This window comes from Odocoileus virginianus, chromosome 22 (assembly GCF_023699985.2).
Source record: "Odocoileus virginianus isolate 20LAN1187 ecotype Illinois chromosome 22, Ovbor_1.2, whole genome shotgun sequence".
Taxonomy (NCBI): Eukaryota; Metazoa; Chordata; class Mammalia; order Artiodactyla; family Cervidae; genus Odocoileus; species Odocoileus virginianus.
In genome coordinates, this window is record NC_069695.1 from 9,543,890 (window position 1) to 9,563,575 (window position 19,686).

Here is a 19,686-nt window from a genome sequence, read left to right on the forward strand (position 1 = left end):
CACTGCCCCTCATCAGTGCAAATGCCAGCACAGCAACAGTGCACTAACGTCTTTCATTAAAAGAATGATTTTGGTTTCAGGAACCCCTAGAAGGAACATGGGGATCCCCGGGAGTCTGTCAACCACATTTTGGAAAACACTGTTTTAAAAGATTGTTAAAAAAAAAAAAAAAAAAAAAAAGATTGTAAAGTAGGGTGGATTTTAATAACTGGAAACTGAAAAATACATTTCATAAAACCTCATAATTGAAGAAGACTATCAAGTCATCAAGCTTATTCTTTCAAACAGGGGCTATACTAGAAATCCCCCAGGTCACACCAGCCCTACTAAATCTATACTGAGTGGGGCCCTAACTTTAAAAGCACCCAGAGTCTGAGGTGCTATCAATTTCACAAAGCACTGATGTAGCCTGTACTAGTCTACATGCCTCACTTTACAAATTACCAGAAAGACAGTGGAACAAACTGCAATGTCACGGATACATGAAACTATTAAAAAGACTAATTACACAGAAATTGTGCCATTTTTCTTATTGTTAGCCAGCTGCCTAATTTCAACATCTGTACACATAAAATTCTCCCTTCAGCTAGTTTTGGTAGACCTGTATGACCCAGATGCACCGAGTGTTACTTTAAACAGTAATTCCTGCTTATCTCACCACATTAAGCACTACTTTCAGTTGTCCTCTCATCAGATGATTCAATTATTACAATGACTGGCCACCTACTGGTATCAAATGCTCCAGAATTCACTAGTGAACCCCACAGACAAATAATCTCACATTCAGAAATACATTCTGAAAAATGTAAAAGATCTAAATTACACATTCATCTACATTAACATTAAAAAAATTATACCTTACTCATAACAAAGACAAATATTCAGTAGAAGTCCTTTTAAAAAAAATCGTAAAGATCTGCGTTCGAAACACGCAGACTGGGGTTTGATGACTTTTAAGTAAATCACTCCAGTGCATCAATGACTGCAAAATAACTGCATCAAAACAAATGAAGCATAAAGACAAGCACACTAACACATCCAAAGGCTTTAAAATCAAGAGGTTCTTTTAAATATATATATATATTATACATATATTCCCATGCCTCCTCCACTCCATTCTCATCCTGAATCCATGTTTGGGGGATGGGATGTACAGAAGGGACAAAGAATATTCTGTTTAATGTTTTTAAACTAGCTCGTCCAGATGCAACTACTGGTAAACCAGCACTTGTGAACTACTTCAGGTAATGTAAATGGAGAACTGATCATGCTCTCCTGGAAGATCTCTGAAGAACTGCTAATGGGGCTTTCCTGATGGTCCAGTGGTTAAGTAAGAATCCGCCTTGCAATGCAGGGAACACTCGTGTGATCCCTGATCCAGGAAGATCCCACATGCTGCAGGGCAACTAAGCCCATGTGCCACTGCTACCGAAGCCCACGCCTAAAGCCTGAGCTCAGCCACAAGAGGAGCCCCTGCCACGAGAAGCCCTTACATTACAACCAGAGAAAGCCTGCACCCCTCCTGCGCTTCTCAGGAACCAACGAAGTGACCAGTTAATTGTTGCCTACAAAATGCGATGGTTTCCAAGCAGATCAACCCCTCTAGGAAGACCAAATTCCCACTGGGAGTTTAGATGCAAAGTTCAGCACCTAACCCAAGTCACTAGTCTTCAAAAGGAGCCCAAGTAAGCATTTTAGAATATGTTAAAATATCAACTTCCTATTTAGGATAGCAATGATAAACCAACTTCTCAGCAGGGGAAATACAGCTTCCTAAAACTTGCTACCAGACAACTCAAATGAATTGAAAAATGAAGAAAGGTTCAAACAGGAGACAGACAGAGGGAAAGACTTGGAAGCAAAAGAAATACGGCAATACCTTCAAGGAGCCATGTGAATGTGTATGTCAGTGTATTAAAGAATGTAAAGCTGACACAGTGAAACAGTTAAAAATTTTTAAAAAGAAGCCAGAGGACCCTAATAGCTCAATCATTTTTGGAATTCTGATCTGGCTGCACCCCAAGCCAACTGAGTCACACGATCCAGCCATCAGTATTTTGCAAAACTCCCCAAGAGATTTCAAAACACAACCAAGGTTGAGAATCACCGCCTTAAACCTTGAAAGTAAAACAACAACAACAACAAAAAGATGAACGTCGCGCAGTAACAAGTTTTCCAAAATGCAAACAATTCTCATTTAAAATGTAAATAATGAAGTATAGACTTTAAATTTAAAGGTGTTTAGAATTATCACGAACTTTAAATTAACATGTAAAAACAGGACTCTTTACAGTATGTAGTAGCTATCTGACCTTGATATAATTCACAGTAGTAAATAATTAAAATTTGAATTATAAGATTCTGATGATCTACCATCTCAGTTCTACACAGGGAAGTGCTACCCTAGTTTTTATCCACTCTCACGGTTAAGACAAATTTTCCTGGATGCCAAGTACACCATGTAATAGTGTCAAGGTGACACAACCTAAAATACTTTGTTCCTGAGAAGCTGGAATTTAGCCACATTTCCTATCACCAAAATTACACATTTTAGGATGAGGGGGAAAAAAATCCAAAAATTCTAAATATGACTCATTACTAAGCATATGTTTTGGCATATTATCTATGCTAACAGTACTGAAAGTTGCTCAAATGAATAATATCTAGACATATTTGTCAACTGCTTGAATTTCTCTTTTTTATTTTTTTAAATTTCTCTTTTTAAAACAATTAAATTTTCATCAACTGTGGAGCAAAAAATCCAAAATTTAATAATTTAACAAAATGGTATTAAATTCTGGGTTAGGTTTATCTAACTCCTTTAATTTTGGTGTAGAAAACAATGAAATCAATCGAAACCATTTCCATCAGATTAGTTTTACACATAATAGTCACTTTTAATCATCACTGAAGCAAAACATAAATTCCTGCCTAACTACACAATCCTGTAGGATACAAAAATAAACGAAATCCAAACACATACAAAGAGCAGTGAAATGACTAACATGTTCACTGAATGAAAAAAACTGGAAGGAAAAAAGAAAGCATAAGCTAGAGGGGCACACAACAGAACTAAGTTTACACATAAGAAAACTAATATATGTTCTCACCAAAATGGACAAAATTTTAGATGAGACTAAATATGTATTTTACATATAATGAGGCAGATCCTGTAGGGTTAACTGCCCTAGTACAGCCCTCAGCAATTCACAACTCAATTAGAATAGTGTCTAATGATGTTACTATAACACCAGCTCAATCAGAAAAAAACAACTTCCAAGCCAGAGAGCTGGAGTGTGACTGGACAGCATAAATTAGTTTAACACTTGGGGGGTGGGGGGTGGAGGGGAGGATCTGAAGAGGAATGCAGAAAAATAAACTCACACACAAGTAGTGAAACAGCTCAACTAAAATGTGGCTTAACAAAGTGAAGCACAGATTTTTATAAGCAAATAAGACTTACTGCTTCCCAGTATAAGCAGAATTGCTTCGAACAGCAAAGCCATCAAAAAAGGTCAATGATGCATATAAAACTTGTTTCAAAAAACTTCACAGTGACTTTCTCAGCACAGGTTTTCATTAAATCTGAAACCAAATTGCTGTTTCTTCTAAGCTTAAGATACACAACTAAGGAACTTAACTAAACAAAGAAGTCCTACATGGCACTTAATTAAAAAATTAAGATGCAATACCTCTTTAAAGTAAGTTCCCCCCAAAACCTGGAAAGCAAAGAAAAAGCCACTTCTATTAACAGACTCACAAAATGTTGTATCAATTTTCTCTAGAAAAGGTTTTAGTTTTAATTCCAACAACTTAAACATACATAATTCATCACCACCCTTACACCTAAATGGACTCCAAATTTTAAAGGCCTGGCCTACCTGTATTATATTTGTACTGTAATAAACCCATTTAAGAAAGTAAAACCTCAACATTAAGGAAAAAACATTAATTTTTTAAAAATCATACTTTAAGATAATGATATCAATCATTTACAACTTGAAATGTCAAATACTACTCGTATCAGAACTTTCCAAAAAAGAAAATAAATCCTTTAGCAGAAAAAGAAAAGCTGCACACTAGCACACGCCAAGCTGAAATAAATTTGATCTAAGTACAATATAGCAAAGACAACGTATGAAAACTGCAATAAAAATTACTGAAATGCAATGGACTAAATCTAGTAAAGTTCGTAAACGTATTTATTTCTGTATTTTCTATTAGGACTAAATAGTTTCTACCAGAAAAAAAAGTACTGAACCTACTTTTTAAACACCCTGAGACTGAAAGGATGCTAAGTGGATGCTAAGTCTTGCAAAAGTCAAAGAGTGTTAAAATCTGCCAAGACAGCTTTTAGAAAGTCAATTCAGACTAATTAAAATGACACTCCATTATATTCATCATTCCTAAATAAACTGGCAGTTTCACATTTAACTACAGCCCAAACACTAAAGGCATCAAGAAACTAAATTCAAAATAAACTATTTGGAAACAGGCAAATATACTTATTTTCAAAAATTTTACTATGCTTTTCAAGGGGGAAATATTAATAATCATCAATTTTCAGTAGAGTTTTAACCTCTCTATATTGCCCTCCCCCCCCCCAAAAAAAAAATCTTTCAAGTTAACGACACACACCCACTTCTTCGAAAATCTCAAATTCAGCTTGAGAAATCACAAGAGCAGTTTGGGGCTTGAGATGGAGCCACCGCCCTACGCAGCGTACACCGATTTCACGCTCAGTACTTGCAGTTGGAGCAATAAAATAAGTTGGCTCTTTTCATTAAGAGTGCGGGGCGCCGGGGGTAGAGGCGGGCTGGTCAGTTAGGTGCTAACAATGTTTCCAGCACACCGCCACCACCCACGGTACTCAAAAAAGTAAAGTCAACAAGCCAAAGCCAGAAACACGAACTGGAGTGACACAACCAGGAAGAGAAAATAAGGGACAAAGAGAAAAAAGAAAACAACTGCTCGAGAAAAGAAATGAAGAGAGACCATTCACAACTTTCATTCAGACCGAAGGCAGCCCGCTCCCGCTAGGGCCGACACGCTCCGCCGCGAGGGACGGGGGAACTAACTCAGAACAACAAAGAAGCGGCGACGGCCGCGGTAGCACGCCCAGCGCGGGCTCTACTCGGTTCCGCCGCGGACCCCGCAGGCAGCTCGGGGCCGCAGGACCGACGCCGGAGCCCGAGGAACGCGAGGCGCCGCGGCCCGGCCCGGCCCGTCAGGAGGCAGCGCCGGTTCTCCGGGCCGGGCCCGCCGGCTTCCCGCGCGCGCTCCCCGCCGCCGCCGCGGCCGGGAGCCCGCCCTGGGGCGGGGAAGCCACGGGCGGGGACGCGCGAGCCCGGCCCGGGAGAAGGGGAGGGGGACATGGCGCGTTACCTGGGCCCGGGCGACGGCGAGGGGCTTCCGCTCTCCCGCCGCGGCTCGTCCCTCCGCCCGGCGGGCCCCGGCGCGCTCCTCGCCCCCCGCCCCGAGGCGTCCGGGCCAGGCCGCCCGCTCCTCCGCGCCGCGCCGCTGCCCGCGCGGGCCGGGCCGCCTCCGAGCTCCCGGGCCGCCCCGCGGCAGGGCCGGGGCAGAGGGGTGCCCCTCTCACGGGGCGCCCGGCTCCCCTCACCCGCTCCCGCTCCCTGGGCGGCCGCGGAGCCGAGGGGAGGGCGGGAAGGGGGCCTCCGGAGGACAGCGGGCGGCTACGAACGCGGGCTCTGCCACTCGAGCCGCTCCGTTACCGCAGCGGCGGTGGCGGCGACGACGACCAGGGCCGTGTTGTTGCTGCCAACTTGTCGGGAGGACACTGAGCATGCGCGCGCGGAGACCACATCCGGGTAATTTCAGGGTTTGGCCCTTTTCTCCCCCCCGCCCCGCGCTGCTTTCCTTTCTCTCGCTGCCCCCGCCCCGCACCCCCCCGCTGGAGTGACGGGAGGGTCGCTCTGCGCAGGCGCCCGCGGGCCAGCGCCGGTGGCGGGGAGCTCCGAATCCGGGCCTGGTCCCGGCCCCGGCCGGGTGCGCTACCCTCAAAGGTCGGGGGAGCGGCTGCTCCGTGGGCGTCCCTTTGCCACAAAGTACCCAAACAGCGCGGGAGAGCTCGGCGTGTTAGTGGGTGTCTAGTAAGTTTATAAACAACGATCAGGCGGGCCTCTTGTTTTTTTTGAGGACCTGCGTGGCCGCAAAAAAATGACACTTTTTAACAGCTTGCTTTGGGGAGAACGTAACTATAGCGGGTTATTTGGGAAAGAAACTGGGGTGACCTCACCTTCCCTCTCCGCCAGTCCTGGGTCCCTAGATCCGGAGGTGTTTAAACTCATGAGATGCCTTCTTAAGTTGAGCAGGACAGATCATGGAACCGCAGATTTGAGAGCCTGAATAGGTGTTAATAATTCCTGAATGGTTCCTGTTGGAAGAGGTTTAGATAGAACCTCAAGACTTGGAAGGGACTTTCGGGGTCCTACAGCACACCTGTTAAGTAGGTTACCTGCTGGGTAAAGGAAAGGTGTAAACTCCACTTTTGACCTTATACTTGGGTTATTTGAAAATTTTACAAGATAAATGCATTTACTCGATGTTTTTAAAGTTTCAGAAAACACATACTATTTCAGTTCAGTCGCTCAGTCGTGTCCAACTCTTTGCGACCCCATGAATCGCAGCACGCTAGGCCTCCCTGTCCATCACCAACTCCGGAGTTTACTCAAACTCATGTCCATCGAGTCGGTGATGCCATCCAACCATCTCATCCTCTGTCGTCCCCTTCTCCTCCTGCCCCCAATCCCTCTCAGCATCAGGGTCTTTTCCAATGAGTCAACTCTTCGCATGAGGTGGCCAATTGGAGTTTCAGCTTTAGCATCAGTCCTTCCAATGAACACCCAGGACTGATCTCCTTTAGGATGGACTGGTTGGATCTCCTTGCAGTCCAAGGGACTCTCAACAGTCTTCTCCAACACCACAGTTCAAAAGCATCAATTCTTCGGTGCTCAGCTTTCTTCACAGTCCAACTCTCACATCCATACATGACCACTGGAAAAACCATAGCCTTGACTAGACAGACCTTTATTGGCAAAGTTATGTCTCTGCTTTTTAATATGCTGTCTAGGTTGGTCATAACTTTCCTTCCAAGGAGTAAGCGTCTTTTAATTTCATGGCTGCAATCACCATCTGCAGTGATTTTGGAGCCCCCAAAAAATAAAGTCTGACACTGTTTCCCCATCTATTTCCCATGAACTGATGGGACCAGATGACATACTATTTACATATATTTTTTTCTCACCAGCCAGGAAATATTTACATATATTTAATCCCACCAATATTCCTATCGGAAGGTTCTAAGGTCATTTCTTAAATCTTCTCGCTCAGAATCTGTCTTCTCCCCCAACTAGGTTTTACTCCCAGGGCCCTAACCCTATCCTGCCCTTTCCTTTTCTGCCCAGCAGCCTCTACAACTGTCATCTTCAAACTGGCGATCCCTGGGCTTTATGAAGACTTTCCAAGACCAGTTTTAAGGTGTTCATTTCCAGATGCCTCACCAGCATGTGTTCTATGGTCTAAAATTGCTCAGCTTGGGACTTCCCTGGCCATCCAGCGGTTAAGCCTCCAGGACACAGGTTCAATTCCTGGTGAGGGAACTAAGATCCTCCCTGCTGCATGCGACCAGAGATTTTTTTTTTTTTTTTAATTTCTCAGCTTAAGAAAGAACCTGAAGACACAGCATCCCCTTTCAAAACTGTTCAACTCCCACCATACAAAGCCAAGTAAAAACTCACCCATTACTCAGACACATAGATCCAAGGTGTAGAAAACCTCTAGGAGAATTCAGAGGAACATTCAGAAATTGGTGTCCTGCTGAAAAGTGACTCAGAACAATGGGGTTATAAGTTATCTTACAAGTTAGGTGGCTTCCAGTTCTTTGCTATCAACAAAATCGAAGGAAACTTTAACTATGTGACTTGATAACAGATCACCATGTGATTCTTGGCAGTATACTTGGAAGAACTTAGAGAATTGAGTAATGTTGCTAAATCTAAACTTCTTCCATTCCTATCTCTAGTAGTTATCTATACACATGCATCTTGTCACCTTTGCCGTACTCTATTGGAAGCAAATCACCAGTCCCACCCCCATTCAAGGGAAGGAGACCACACCTGTATTCCTGGAGGCCCGATCCTGTGGGGCCACATTAGAGTCTGTCTGTTTACTCATGCAAGGGACAGTTCCTATAAGCTCAACCTCCTCCAAATTTCTCCGGATTCCTTTCAGATCCTGGTTTAAGGGAAACCTGACTTCCCTGGGGCATTGTTTCCCCTTCCCCTCTCAAGTAGTAGGTCCTGTTTTTTCAACCATGAGCCTTCTAGACTGGGCTTGGAGGTGAGGTAAGCATCCTGCTTACACTTGCACAATGTTTCTAGACCATCCTTTAAATCTTGTCTTCCAGTGTCCCTCATCCTTGCTCACATTCCCCTCATTATTTCATCATTTGCTCTCATCAGGCCCTCCAGCACCATTTCAGTCCTAATCCTAGGCAGTTATTCTATAACATGTATACTCCGATGATCATCCACCTTCCCTAACCTCTTAGTTCCTTGACTTCTCCGAGGATCTAGTCCTATCCTCACTCTGCCTCTCATTCCCTTGGCATAATCACAGGAGCCTCATCAAACTTGGCAACTTTCTTCATCATCACAATTTCAAACACCTCACTCTGAACACTACCTCCTGTTTCCGTATTTCCCTGTAGTACTCCTAACTCCAAAAGTTCTGCAGTGCACTTACCACTCTCTCCTATCCTTCAAAGTGAGTCGCTCAGTCATGACCCACTCTTTGCGACCCCATGGACTATACAGTCCATGTAATTCTCCAGGCTGGAATACTGGAGCGGGTAGCCGTTCCCTTCTCCAGGGGATCTTCCCAACCCAGGGATCAAACCCAAGTCTCCCATATTGCAGGCAGATTCTTTACCAGCTGAGCCAGTCCCATCCTTACCCAACTTAAATTCCTGGCCAGTCATCCCACAGTCACTCTCTTGCACACACTCTCAACCCTCTCCCCTCTTCCACCTTGTCGTGCTTACTGGGCAAAACCACAGCCCTGATTCAAGCCCACTCTCCATCTGTTTCATGTCGGCCCTGTACCTCTGAATGTGGCTAAAGAAGAACACAGTCACTAACCGGCTTCACTGTGATTTCATCACCGCGAACTGCCTGTGGGCCCTTAGTGCTTGCTGCCCGGGAATCCTTCTTCCCTCCTCTGTTCTTCTAGATGTCAGACCTTCTCTGTCCTCCAACCTGTACCCTCTTCCCTCCCATCCTCACTAGTTCATGACCTTGCTTCCTATTCTACTGAGAACGTTGAACCAATGAGACAGAAACTTCCACAACATCTCTGTCTCATCTACCCATAAACCACATACTAGCCTCTGTAACCTCCTCTCCACCCTCCCTTCCATTATGTAGGTGAATTTTCCATGTTCCGAATTAAAGCTAGTGCCCCTGCTAAACGCAAGAGACCCTAATATTGTCTTGTTTAATCCAGATTATCACCATGACTCTGCCAATTGTTCCCCCTCCTCTTTTAGCAGTGTTTCCCTCTCTACCGGCTGATTCCCATAAGCTTATAAACAGCTCTTATTTCTCCAGTCCTACAAAATCTATTTGATTCACTTCCACTAGCAGTAACCTTCCCATTTTTCTGCTTCCTTTACAACAAAACTCCTAAGTGTTTCCTGTGCTGTCTCTTGTTCTACTCTCACTCTAGAACAACAGAACACATACCATATGGTACAATTAATATAAAGATAATAAAGCATGCCAAATATAATGTGTATGTTATGACTGTACACATATGTAATAGAATCATATCAACACATATGAGATTACATATGTGTGTATTTTATGTCTTGAGCTGAGAGGGTCACCCACACCCCCTTAAACCCCCTCCATTCATGCTTTCATCCTTATCACTTTATCAAAAGCATTCTTGTTGAGGTCAACCGTGAACTTCACATTGCCTAAGCTGTGCCCTCTTGCTTTTCCTCCTCATCACTTCATCAGATCCTTCATTCCCTGACTTCTTTCTTTTTTGTTGATTCTATCTCTTCTCCAAGACCTCGTAATGGCCCAGGGCTCATTCCTTGGATTTCTTGTTTTCTTTACCAACTCACATTTCACTGGTGATCTAATCAGGTCTCCTGACTTGCAGTACTCTGTAAGATATATGATATCATCATAGAGGATGACAACTCCCAAATTTATATCTTTATCTCCAACTCCTCATCTGAATTCCAGATGATACCAGCAGCCTGTTACGCATCTTCTCTTTCAGATCTCTTCAGCCCAGCAACTTCCCTGTCTCTGTTGGTGACACGTCCATCCTTGAAGTTGCTCAGACCAAAAGCCCTGGAGTCATGCTAGACTTCCCTCTTTCTTATCCATCCCATGTCTAGTCCAGAGTCAGACTCTCCCTTACCACCTCCACTGGTCCCCTGGTCCATTCCACCATCACCTAACGCTAGAGTTAGTCTTCTCAAAGCTCTCCCTTCTTTCACACTTGCCCCTTAGAGTCTATTCTCAGCAGAACAGCCAGAGTGACCCTCCTAAAATATGTGTCTGCTTAAATCCCTTCTATGGCTCCTCATTTCATTTGGAGTAAAAGTCTGTATCCTTAAAAGAGTCTACAGGGTTCTGTGAGATCTACACCGCCACCACACTTCTGATCCTTACCTCTCTGATCTCATCTTCTGTTCCTCCTCTCCTGGATGACTCTGGTCTGGCCTTACTGACCTCCTGCCTGACCTCAGAAGACACCAGCCAAGCTTGAAAGGTAGGACCTTTGCATTAACTGTTCCCTCTTCTTACCACCCACTTCCCCAGATATCTGCACTGCTAACGCCCTCACCTACTTTAGTCAAATACCATCTTCTCCCTGAGGCCCACCCAGACCTTTTTAAAAGCACAACCTATTCTGAACCCTCTCTCTAAACCCCAGGTCCCCCTTCCCCTGCTGTCTTCTCATAGGTCTTATCTTCTAACAGACGGTACTGTCTACTTATGTGTTATGTGTACTGCTTATTGTCTGTCATTTCCCCTAGAATGTAGGCTCCACAAGAGCAGAGATTTGTCTGTAGTGTTTACTAGTTTATCCCAAGTGTCTAGAGTTCCTATTGCCATGTAGGAGGTGCTGAAATATTTGTTGAATGAATGAACAAAATGTTTCATGCTTCTATCCTTACAAGTGTAAACTAGAAATAGAGTTGATTCTGAACCCTATTTTATTCCAGCAAAAATATTTTACACTTTAACAGTTGTTTTTTTTAATTGGAGGATAATTGTTTTGCAAAGTTGGGTTTATTTCTGCTGTAATTTTAATAGTTGATCAAAATTCATAATATGTAATTTAGATAAATTAGATATTCAAAATTGAACCAAAAATAACAAAATTGTATTGGTAATACTATCAAGAAAATGTTTTAAACTTAGGGACTCAAAGCTTTTTTAAATTTTTTATAAGGAAATACAATAGGCTGATCAATAAAAGACTTTGCAGCCTAAAATATCACATTAAAACGCTCAGAGGCAAATGGAATAGAAATACAAGATAAGGAGAAAAAGAATTACGTTAAATTTCTCTTAAAGAATTGCTTGTTCATTTTTTTTTTAAATGGATGCTAGATGCATCATGGTATTTAGATTCCCTTGGATACATTTAAAGAATGATGTAAGCATCTTATTTTCAAATGGCAATACCTATAAGATGCCAGAAATAACAAACTTTGCCATTATTTAAACTTAAGATGAAACATTTTACATATGACCTTTAAAAATACAAGAAGAAACATAATTTGTCAAATTTCTTTTAGGAGGAAAGTAAGAAATTTTGAAGACCACAGTCCCAGAGGAGCCAAGCTGCCCCCTCTCCTGAATCCTCCCTGAATGAAGCGTCTCATTTCCCAGGTCCGTCCTGTCTTGGGCAGGCACAGGCGCGAAAGCTGTCTTCCTCTTTTGTCCTTTTTGATGGCTCCACCTCCTGTGAAATGGAACTTCCCCCAAAGACCCTGATGGTGGGAAAGACGGAAGGCAGGAGGAGAAGGTGGCAACAGAGAACAAGATGGTTGGGTGGCATCACCGACTCAACAGACAGGAGTTTGAGCAAACTCCGGGAGATGGTGAAGAACAGGGAACCCTGGCCAACTGCAGTCCACAGGTTAGCAAAGAGTCAGACACAACTTAACATCTGAACGACAGGGAGAGGAGAATCCAGAGCTTTAACCTTTTCATCCCAGAGGTGGAGACAGAGAGCTCTCACCTCTTGCACTGCCCACCTAGGAAGGAATAGGATAATATGGTATTCCTCTGGAAATGGCCTAGTAGTTAACAGCTCACAGCTCCAGGCAAGAGTTAGTACATAGACATTTTAGAGTTAACCCAACGTTTTGTTTTGTTTTTACAGTTATCCAAGTTGCCTTTGAAAAATCACTTGACATTGATTAACCTGAACACTATCAGTGATTCCCACATTCCTAAAAACACTACAGTAAATCCGGTCATCTCCTTTGACTTAAAGTATGACTGACGTGCATTTGACTTATCAAGCGATTTGTTCTTTTAGCTTTGTTTTGTTTAGTCACTAAGTCTGACTCTTTTGTGATTCCTGGGCTGCAGCCCACTAGGCTCCTCTGTCCATGGGGGTTTTCCAGGTAAGAATACTAGAGTAGGTTGCCATTTCCTTCTTCGGGGGCTCTTCCCAGCCCAGGGATCGAACCTGTGTCTCCTGCATTGCAGGCAAATTCTTTACCACTGAGCCACCTGTGGTAAGCCCTCTCTTAGCTTTCTAGGTGGCCAAAGCCAGACTCAGTGAGAAAGAGAGTAGACAGATGGAGCCGAGGCTCCATCCCCTTCCTTCCTCCGTCCCTCCCTCTCTCTTTTTTCTTTCCTTACTAAATGGCTGTGATAGCCAGAGCCAGCAAGGCCCACAAGAGCAGCTGTGGACAGAAGCGGACAGAATCCAGAGTGGAGCGTGAGGGTGGGTGGGGAGGGGAATGTGACTGGAGTGTGAGTCCACAGTCTCTGTTCAAAAGATTAAATTGAAACTTGAAATTCAGAGTGACTAGTATGTATCTTCTTCTTTCTCTCCTTTAAGACTCAGTGATCCTCTAGGATCACTGGTGTTTGTCCAGGTTGGGCACCCTTTCTTTCTGCTCCTGGACTGGCCTGTGAGTTCCCTGAGGACAGAGGTTCTCTTTTCTGGCCCTCAGCAGAATGTCTAACGCTGGACCATTCATGGAATGTTCGAATGTTTGTTGAGTGAATGATCGGAGGGGAGCGGTGGGAGCTAAGACTGGGAAGATGGGTTTGGAGCCAGGCTGTGAAGGAAGACACGTCATGAGTTGAACTCCAGTGGAAGACGGATACGTGTGGGTTTTGTGTAGTTTTATTGAGGTATAATCTGCATTGGACCATAATCTACATTAACTTTTTTAAGTAGAGAGTGAATTTAGGTAAATGTATACATCGTGCAATCACCCAGTTAGAACACTTCCATCACTCCAGAATGTTCCCTTCTTCCCCTCTTCAGTCAGTCCTCACCTGCATACTCCAGACCACAGGTAACCACTGACATGCCTCCTGTTGCTAAGGTTTTGGTTTTTCTAGAATTTCATATAAATAAAATCGTATACTATGCAGCTTTTTGTAACTAGGTTCTTTCACTCAGCATGTTGTTTTTGAGGTCCAGAATATCATTGTATGTATCAGTAGCTAGTTCCTTTTGATTGTTGAGTAGTAGTATACTGTGCTGTCGTTGCCTAGTTGCTAAGTTGTGTCCTGCCCTTTTGCAACCCTGTGGACTGTATACCCCGCCAGGCTCCTCTGTCCATGAGATTCTCCAGGCAAGAATACTGGAGTGGGTTGCCATTGCCTTCTCCAGCAGATCTTCCCAACCCAGGGATTGAGCTCACATCTCCTGAATTGGCAGGCGGATTCTTCAAAATGTTAATAATCGGTGAATAGGGATAAAGGCTACATGGACATTCTTTGTACTGTTCTTGCAAGTTTTCTGTAAGATTAAAATTTTTTCAGTCACTTGCCCACATGATAAAGTTCCTTCAGCAGTACCATTGGAATTTGAACCCTCTGTAGCCTCCAGCCCTCCACACACTGTGCTTGTGGAGCTGCCCAGTGACCCTAATAGCTGTTTGCTGAAGCCAGGCCCCAACAGAGCCTCCTGACCTGATGCCTCAGGAAGGAGGGGGCCCAGGTGCCTTAGTGCAGTGTTTCTCCAACTTTGAACACGCGCACAAATCCCTCAGAGGTCTTGTTACAATGCAGAATCTCCTTCAGTGGATCCAAGGTGGAGCTGGAGCGTCTGTGCTTCTAACAAGTTTCCAGATGAGGCGGATCCTGCTGGTCCCTGGATCAGAGTTCCAAAGGCGAGGCCCTAGACTCTAGGACCCAGAACTCTAGGGCCTAAAATGCAAAATGTTGGGGGGGAGGGGAGGAATAGAAAGGAACATTTAGGAGACGGTCCACAGTTGTGATTCTATGTACTTTAAATGCTTTTCAGTCAAAAGCTTTCATTTTTCAAACATCCTGGCATTCGATAAAGACTCAGAGTGAGCCTACTGGGGCACCATACTTTAAAGTAAGGAAATGAATGGTGATTAACGTTAACTGGAAGAGTTATGATTTATCTGGTCTTTCCTTGTCCTCGGAGACTCCAAAGCAGCCTTAAATCTAGATACTTTTTAGCCCGACAAGTGACCTTGTCATCCAACAGTCTAACTTAGCATCACAGGCACAAGAGAGAACTTTGCAGGCAGGGAGCCCTGTAAATGATGATTTCATCAAAAGCAAAACAGAACATTTAAAAAACACTTGGCATTTGTGCTGTGGCATCATTTTAGTGACATAAGAATTTTATAATGAGTGTTTGGACAAAGGACTTTCAGCTTTCAGCCCTAAGTGGGAAAGTATCTTACCTTAACATCGCCTACATCTTTTATTATTTTTAAAGCATTCTGGGGGGGAGACCACCCTGAGGAAAACAATTGATTTTACCCAGGACCAAAATTACAGTTACTACTTTTTTGGAGCTTTGAGGATAATCAGGTGCCACCTTTTAGGGACAAGGTATCTGAAGGAGAAGGATCTTCCCTATTGTCTCAGTGGTAAAGAATCCGCCTGCCAATTTAGGAGCCATAATGCGGGTTCGATCCCTGGGTCACGAAGATCCTCTGGAGGAGGGAATGGCAACCCACTCCAATATTCTTGCCTGGGAAATCCCATGGACAGAGGAACCTGGCAGGCTACAGTCCGTGGGGTCGAAAAGAGTCAAACTCAACTGAGTGACTAAAGGACAATTTGAAGAAGAAGGATGCTATGAGCATTTGAGCAGTATACACCTCACATCTACCTCTCAGGAAGGAGCCCTGAGAAGGACAAGGATACCTGGTTCCAAGACTCAGCCTTTCAGTCCCCTTCTTCCAAGAAAACGTGGCCAGGGACCTCCCTGGCAGTTCAGTGGTTGGGAATCCGCCCAACAATGCAGGGGACATGGGTTCGATCCCTGGTCCAGGAGGATTCTGCTTGCTGTGGGGCAACTGAGCCCATGCACATAACTGCTCTAGAGCCCGCTGCACCCTAGAACATGTGCTCTGCAGCAAGAGAAGCCCCCGCAACGAGGAGCCTGCGGACTGCAACTGAAGCATGGCTCACGCGCTCTGCAACTAGGGAAAAGCCCGCACACAGCAGCGAAGACCCAGGGTAGCCAACAGGTAATTAAAATTAAAAAAAAGAAGAAGTGGCCAGCAGAAGCCTCACTCTCTGAGGCTCCCAGAACACGTTGAGCCCGCTGCGAGTTTTCTTTCCCTTTCTCCGGTGGTGGCCGATGCCTCTCTGCTTTTGCTTCTTCCCTTTTCCTTCGCCTGGCTGACTTTCAGTTCCGGGCAGAGCTGATAAGCTGCCCCCAGCTGCTGCCTTTGAACTGTCCCTACCCACTTCCTGCCCGCTGCTCTCTTCTTGCCTTGGTTACCCAGAGCTGGCTGGAGCCTGGCCTGCAAGGTGACCCCGGTGAGGAAGCGTGGCAGGAGCTAGGGTCTGCTCCTAAGACATATGGGGGCCACAGCCCTCTCCCAGGACAAGCGAGCCTCCTCCATCGCTGGAAATGAGAAGGCCCTGGATGTCCCTTGTGGTCGAAGCTGTTTCCTCGCCCTCATCCTTTTTAGGGGAGGCTGATGATCAGGTCAGCTCCTACTCGGCTCAACAGTAACCCCTATCCCCTCTAAATAAGACACCCTGGGACTTCTGTGGCGGCCCCATGGTTAAGAATCTGCATGCCAACGCAGGGAACACAGGTTGGATCCCTGAGCTGGAAATATTCCATATGCTGCAGGACAGCTAAGCTTATGGGCCACAACTACTGAGCTGGTGCGCCTTAGCTGCGGAGGCCCTTACAGCTAGGCCTGTGCTCCACAACAAGAGAAACTACTGCAGTGAGATGTCCATGCACCACAACCAGGGAGTAGCCTCGATCGCTGCAACCAGAGAAAGCTCACGTGGAGCAACAAGGACAATAGATGAATAAATAAAAGCCCTGGCTCAGAAGCCCCCTCCAGCCTGGATGCCTCCCCGGCAACCGCTGTCCCCAACACACAGATAACCGGCTTCAAAGGGGAGCTTAGACTTGGTCTGAACTTAACCTGAGGCTGCACTTGTTAGAATTCGCATCTGTGCCTCCCTCCTAACCGCCGTCCACAGGCTCCTTGGTAAGGGCTCTTGCGGAAGTGTTTGACCCAAAGGCCCCAGAAGGCAGGCTCGTGCCCTTTCTCCCCTGCAGCCTGCCCTCCACCCTCCCTGCTCCCCCAGGGAGCAAATCAGAACCAATTCTTCAGCCAAGGAAACGGCTACGGTGGGCAATCATGGACCGAGCCCGGGGTTTGCCCTCACTCCCTTCCCCACCTTTCCAACTCTCAGTCACCCAAAGCACCCCGCCCTCTGCCGAGCGATGACTCCATCCCAGCTGATCTCATCGGAAAAACCACAAGCCCCCAGCTCGAATTCATTCCCTACGGTCGTGTGTGTTTGCATCTGCTTCATTAAGAGACAGTAACGTGGTGGTGGGGATTGTGGATGGACTGTGGCGTCAAAGGGACCTACGTTCAAATCCAGCTCCATCGCTGTGTTCCTAGGCAAGTTATGGAAACTTTTCAGCTTTATTTACTTCATCCATAAAAATAGGTACCCTCACACTTTTTAAAGCTTTTTCCTTGAGAATTAACTGAAAATTTTCTCAACAAAAATTTAGTGAGTGTCTACTTTTTGCCAGGCACTGCTCTAGATGTCTTTAAAGAGCTTACATTCTAGAAACAATAAGCCTGTAGCCAAACAAATAATGTAATATTATACAGTGATAACTGTTACTTAAACAGAAAAAAAAAAAAAAAACCCACAGAGAATGACTAGATTGGGAGAGAAGATGGTATTTTAAATAGGATGATTAGGGAAAGTTGTCTGAAGATATGACATCCAAGGAAACCTGAAGTGTAAAAGAGTGAGCTATAAAAAGTCGGGGGAGAGCAGGTATAAAGATCCTGAAGCAGAAATGAGCTTGATAAATGCAGCAATAGTAGGATCACAGCAGACAGAACAGAGTCAGGGAGAGGGGCAAGGTTGGAGACGAGATCAGAGAGGTGATATGTGTGGGAAAGATTTCACAGATAGTAAGTGTTCCATCAGCTATTCTTAAAGGGCTCTCATCTCCCTAACAAGGCTGTGTGTTCTCTGAGGGCATTCATATTGAACAACTATTTACTGAGTGCCTACTAAATGTCAGGTACAGTGCTACAACATAGAAATATAATAATGAACAAGACCGTTGTGGGAGAGAAAAATGATGAGAAAATGAGCAGGGTACAGTGCAGGATCAGAGACAGCTGAGGCTACCTATTGCAACTTGAGGAGCTGAACTTGGACTTGGGGGCATCCTGATGTTTGTCATGCTATTGTATGACACCACCAAAGCGAGGGACCAGTGAATCATTATTCGAATATTAACAGAAGGGAAAAGAGATACAGGATAAATATGAATCAAAAGAAACGATTTAGTATCACTCAAAATAGGCATTACAGTAGGAAACTTCATAAGGAGCAAAGAGGACTTCATAAGCAGTACAGACTGAGAAGCCATAAAGATTATAAACTGCATGCACCCAAAAATATCACCCCAAAAACTATAAAGCAACACCTGATAGAGGAATCGACAAGCATAACTGGACACTTAACATAGAGATCTTCTTTGACTTGCTAAGGAGTTTTATCTTGAAAACATTAAAACATTGAAAACACTTAATACACTTAATCTTCTAATCATGGCTTAGCCTAGCCTACCTTAAACATGCTCAGGATACTTATATTAGCCAACAGTTGGGTAAAATTATCTAACACAAAGCCTATTTTATAAGGAAGTGTTGACTATTTCACGTAATTTATTGAATACTGTGTGCTGTATGCTAAGTCACTTCAGTTGTGTCCAACTCTTTGCAACCCCGTGGACTGTAACCCACCAGGCTCCTCTGTCCATGGGGTTCTCCAGGCAAGAATACTGGAGTGGGTTTCCATGCCCCCCTCCAGGGCATCTTCCCAACCCAGGGATTGAAACCACGTCTCTTATATCTCCTGCATTGGCAGGCGGGTTCTTTACCACTAGCGCCACCTTGGAAACCCATTGAATACTGTAGTGAAAGTGAAAAGCAAAGCAGTTGTTTGGGTACAAAATGGTTGTAAATACATCAGTTGTGCACCCTGGTGATCTTGTGACTGACTAGGAACTGTGACTCACTGCCACGGCCCAGCATCAGGAGAGAATACTGTACTGAATATTGATAGCCCAGGAAAAGATCAAAGATCAAAATTCAAAGTACAGTTTCTACTGAAAGTGTATCACTTTCCCATCACCGTATAGCTGAATAATCCCAAGTTGAACCATCGTAAGTCGGGAACTGTGTGTATGAACTTAGAAGCTGATAGACTGAATAGTTTATATTTAAAAAGTGAAGATAAAATATATTTTAATGACTCAATTAGTCAGCTCACTCTAATAGAGAGCTTTATACTCAACAAATAAAGGATACATATTCTTTCCAAGGAATATAAGGAATAATCGCAAAGATCAGTCATGTACTGGTCATGCCCCTCAATAAATTCCAAAGAATTACCACCATGTAGCCCATGCTCTCTGACCATAATGCAGTAAATGTAGAAATCAATAACAAAAGGGTAGCTTAAATTCCTAAAAATCTGAAAATGTAAAAAATACTATCACATACTAGAATAGAGAAATTGTAATAAAGGAAACTGCAAAATACGATGAAAGCACCAAGTGTCAAAGTGTGTATAAGAGAGTACTTAAAAGGGATTTATAGCACCACACACATTTATTTGACAAACAAGATATATTGAGACCAAAGAGCTAAGTGTTCAGTGCAAAAGATAAGAGCAAAAATCAATGATATTTGATGATGGTGGGCAAGAGGGAAGAAAAGCAATAAACATGAATAACAAAATAAAAAGCAATTTGTTGAACAGACTAGATGATTCTGTAGTAAGACCAAGAAAAAGTAGAAAGATATACAAGTAAACAGAATGCAAAAAACAATAAGGAAATAATTTACAGTCAAAATAGTTTTAGAAAGATATGAACTACTGC

At 44.1% G+C, this 19,686-nt stretch overlaps 2 protein-coding genes across 4 annotated transcripts in view; one reads left to right on the forward strand and one right to left on the reverse strand.

The window, feature by feature from the left end:
* The window catches only part of SMAD4 (SMAD family member 4), a 59,540-nt gene extending 54,065 nt beyond the window's left edge, over positions 1–5,475 (reverse strand). For all 3 annotated transcript variants that reach the window (XR_011482675.1, XR_011482676.1, XM_070452516.1), the window contains exon 1: positions 5,386–5,475. The gene's annotated coding sequence lies outside the window, so the exon portion shown is untranslated. The remainder of the gene's footprint in view (positions 1–5,385) is intronic.
* Positions 1,415–14,165, forward strand: LOC139030331 (collagen alpha-1(I) chain-like). Its single transcript, XM_070452419.1, has 4 exons — positions 1,415–1,546; positions 5,159–5,828; positions 10,658–10,809; positions 11,846–14,165. Exons 1-3 carry the CDS (start codon positions 1,415–1,417, stop codon positions 10,804–10,806), a joined length of 951 nt encoding a protein of 316 aa, XP_070308520.1. The 3' UTR covers positions 10,807–10,809; positions 11,846–14,165.
* Positions 14,166–19,686: the final 5,521 nt, after the last annotated feature.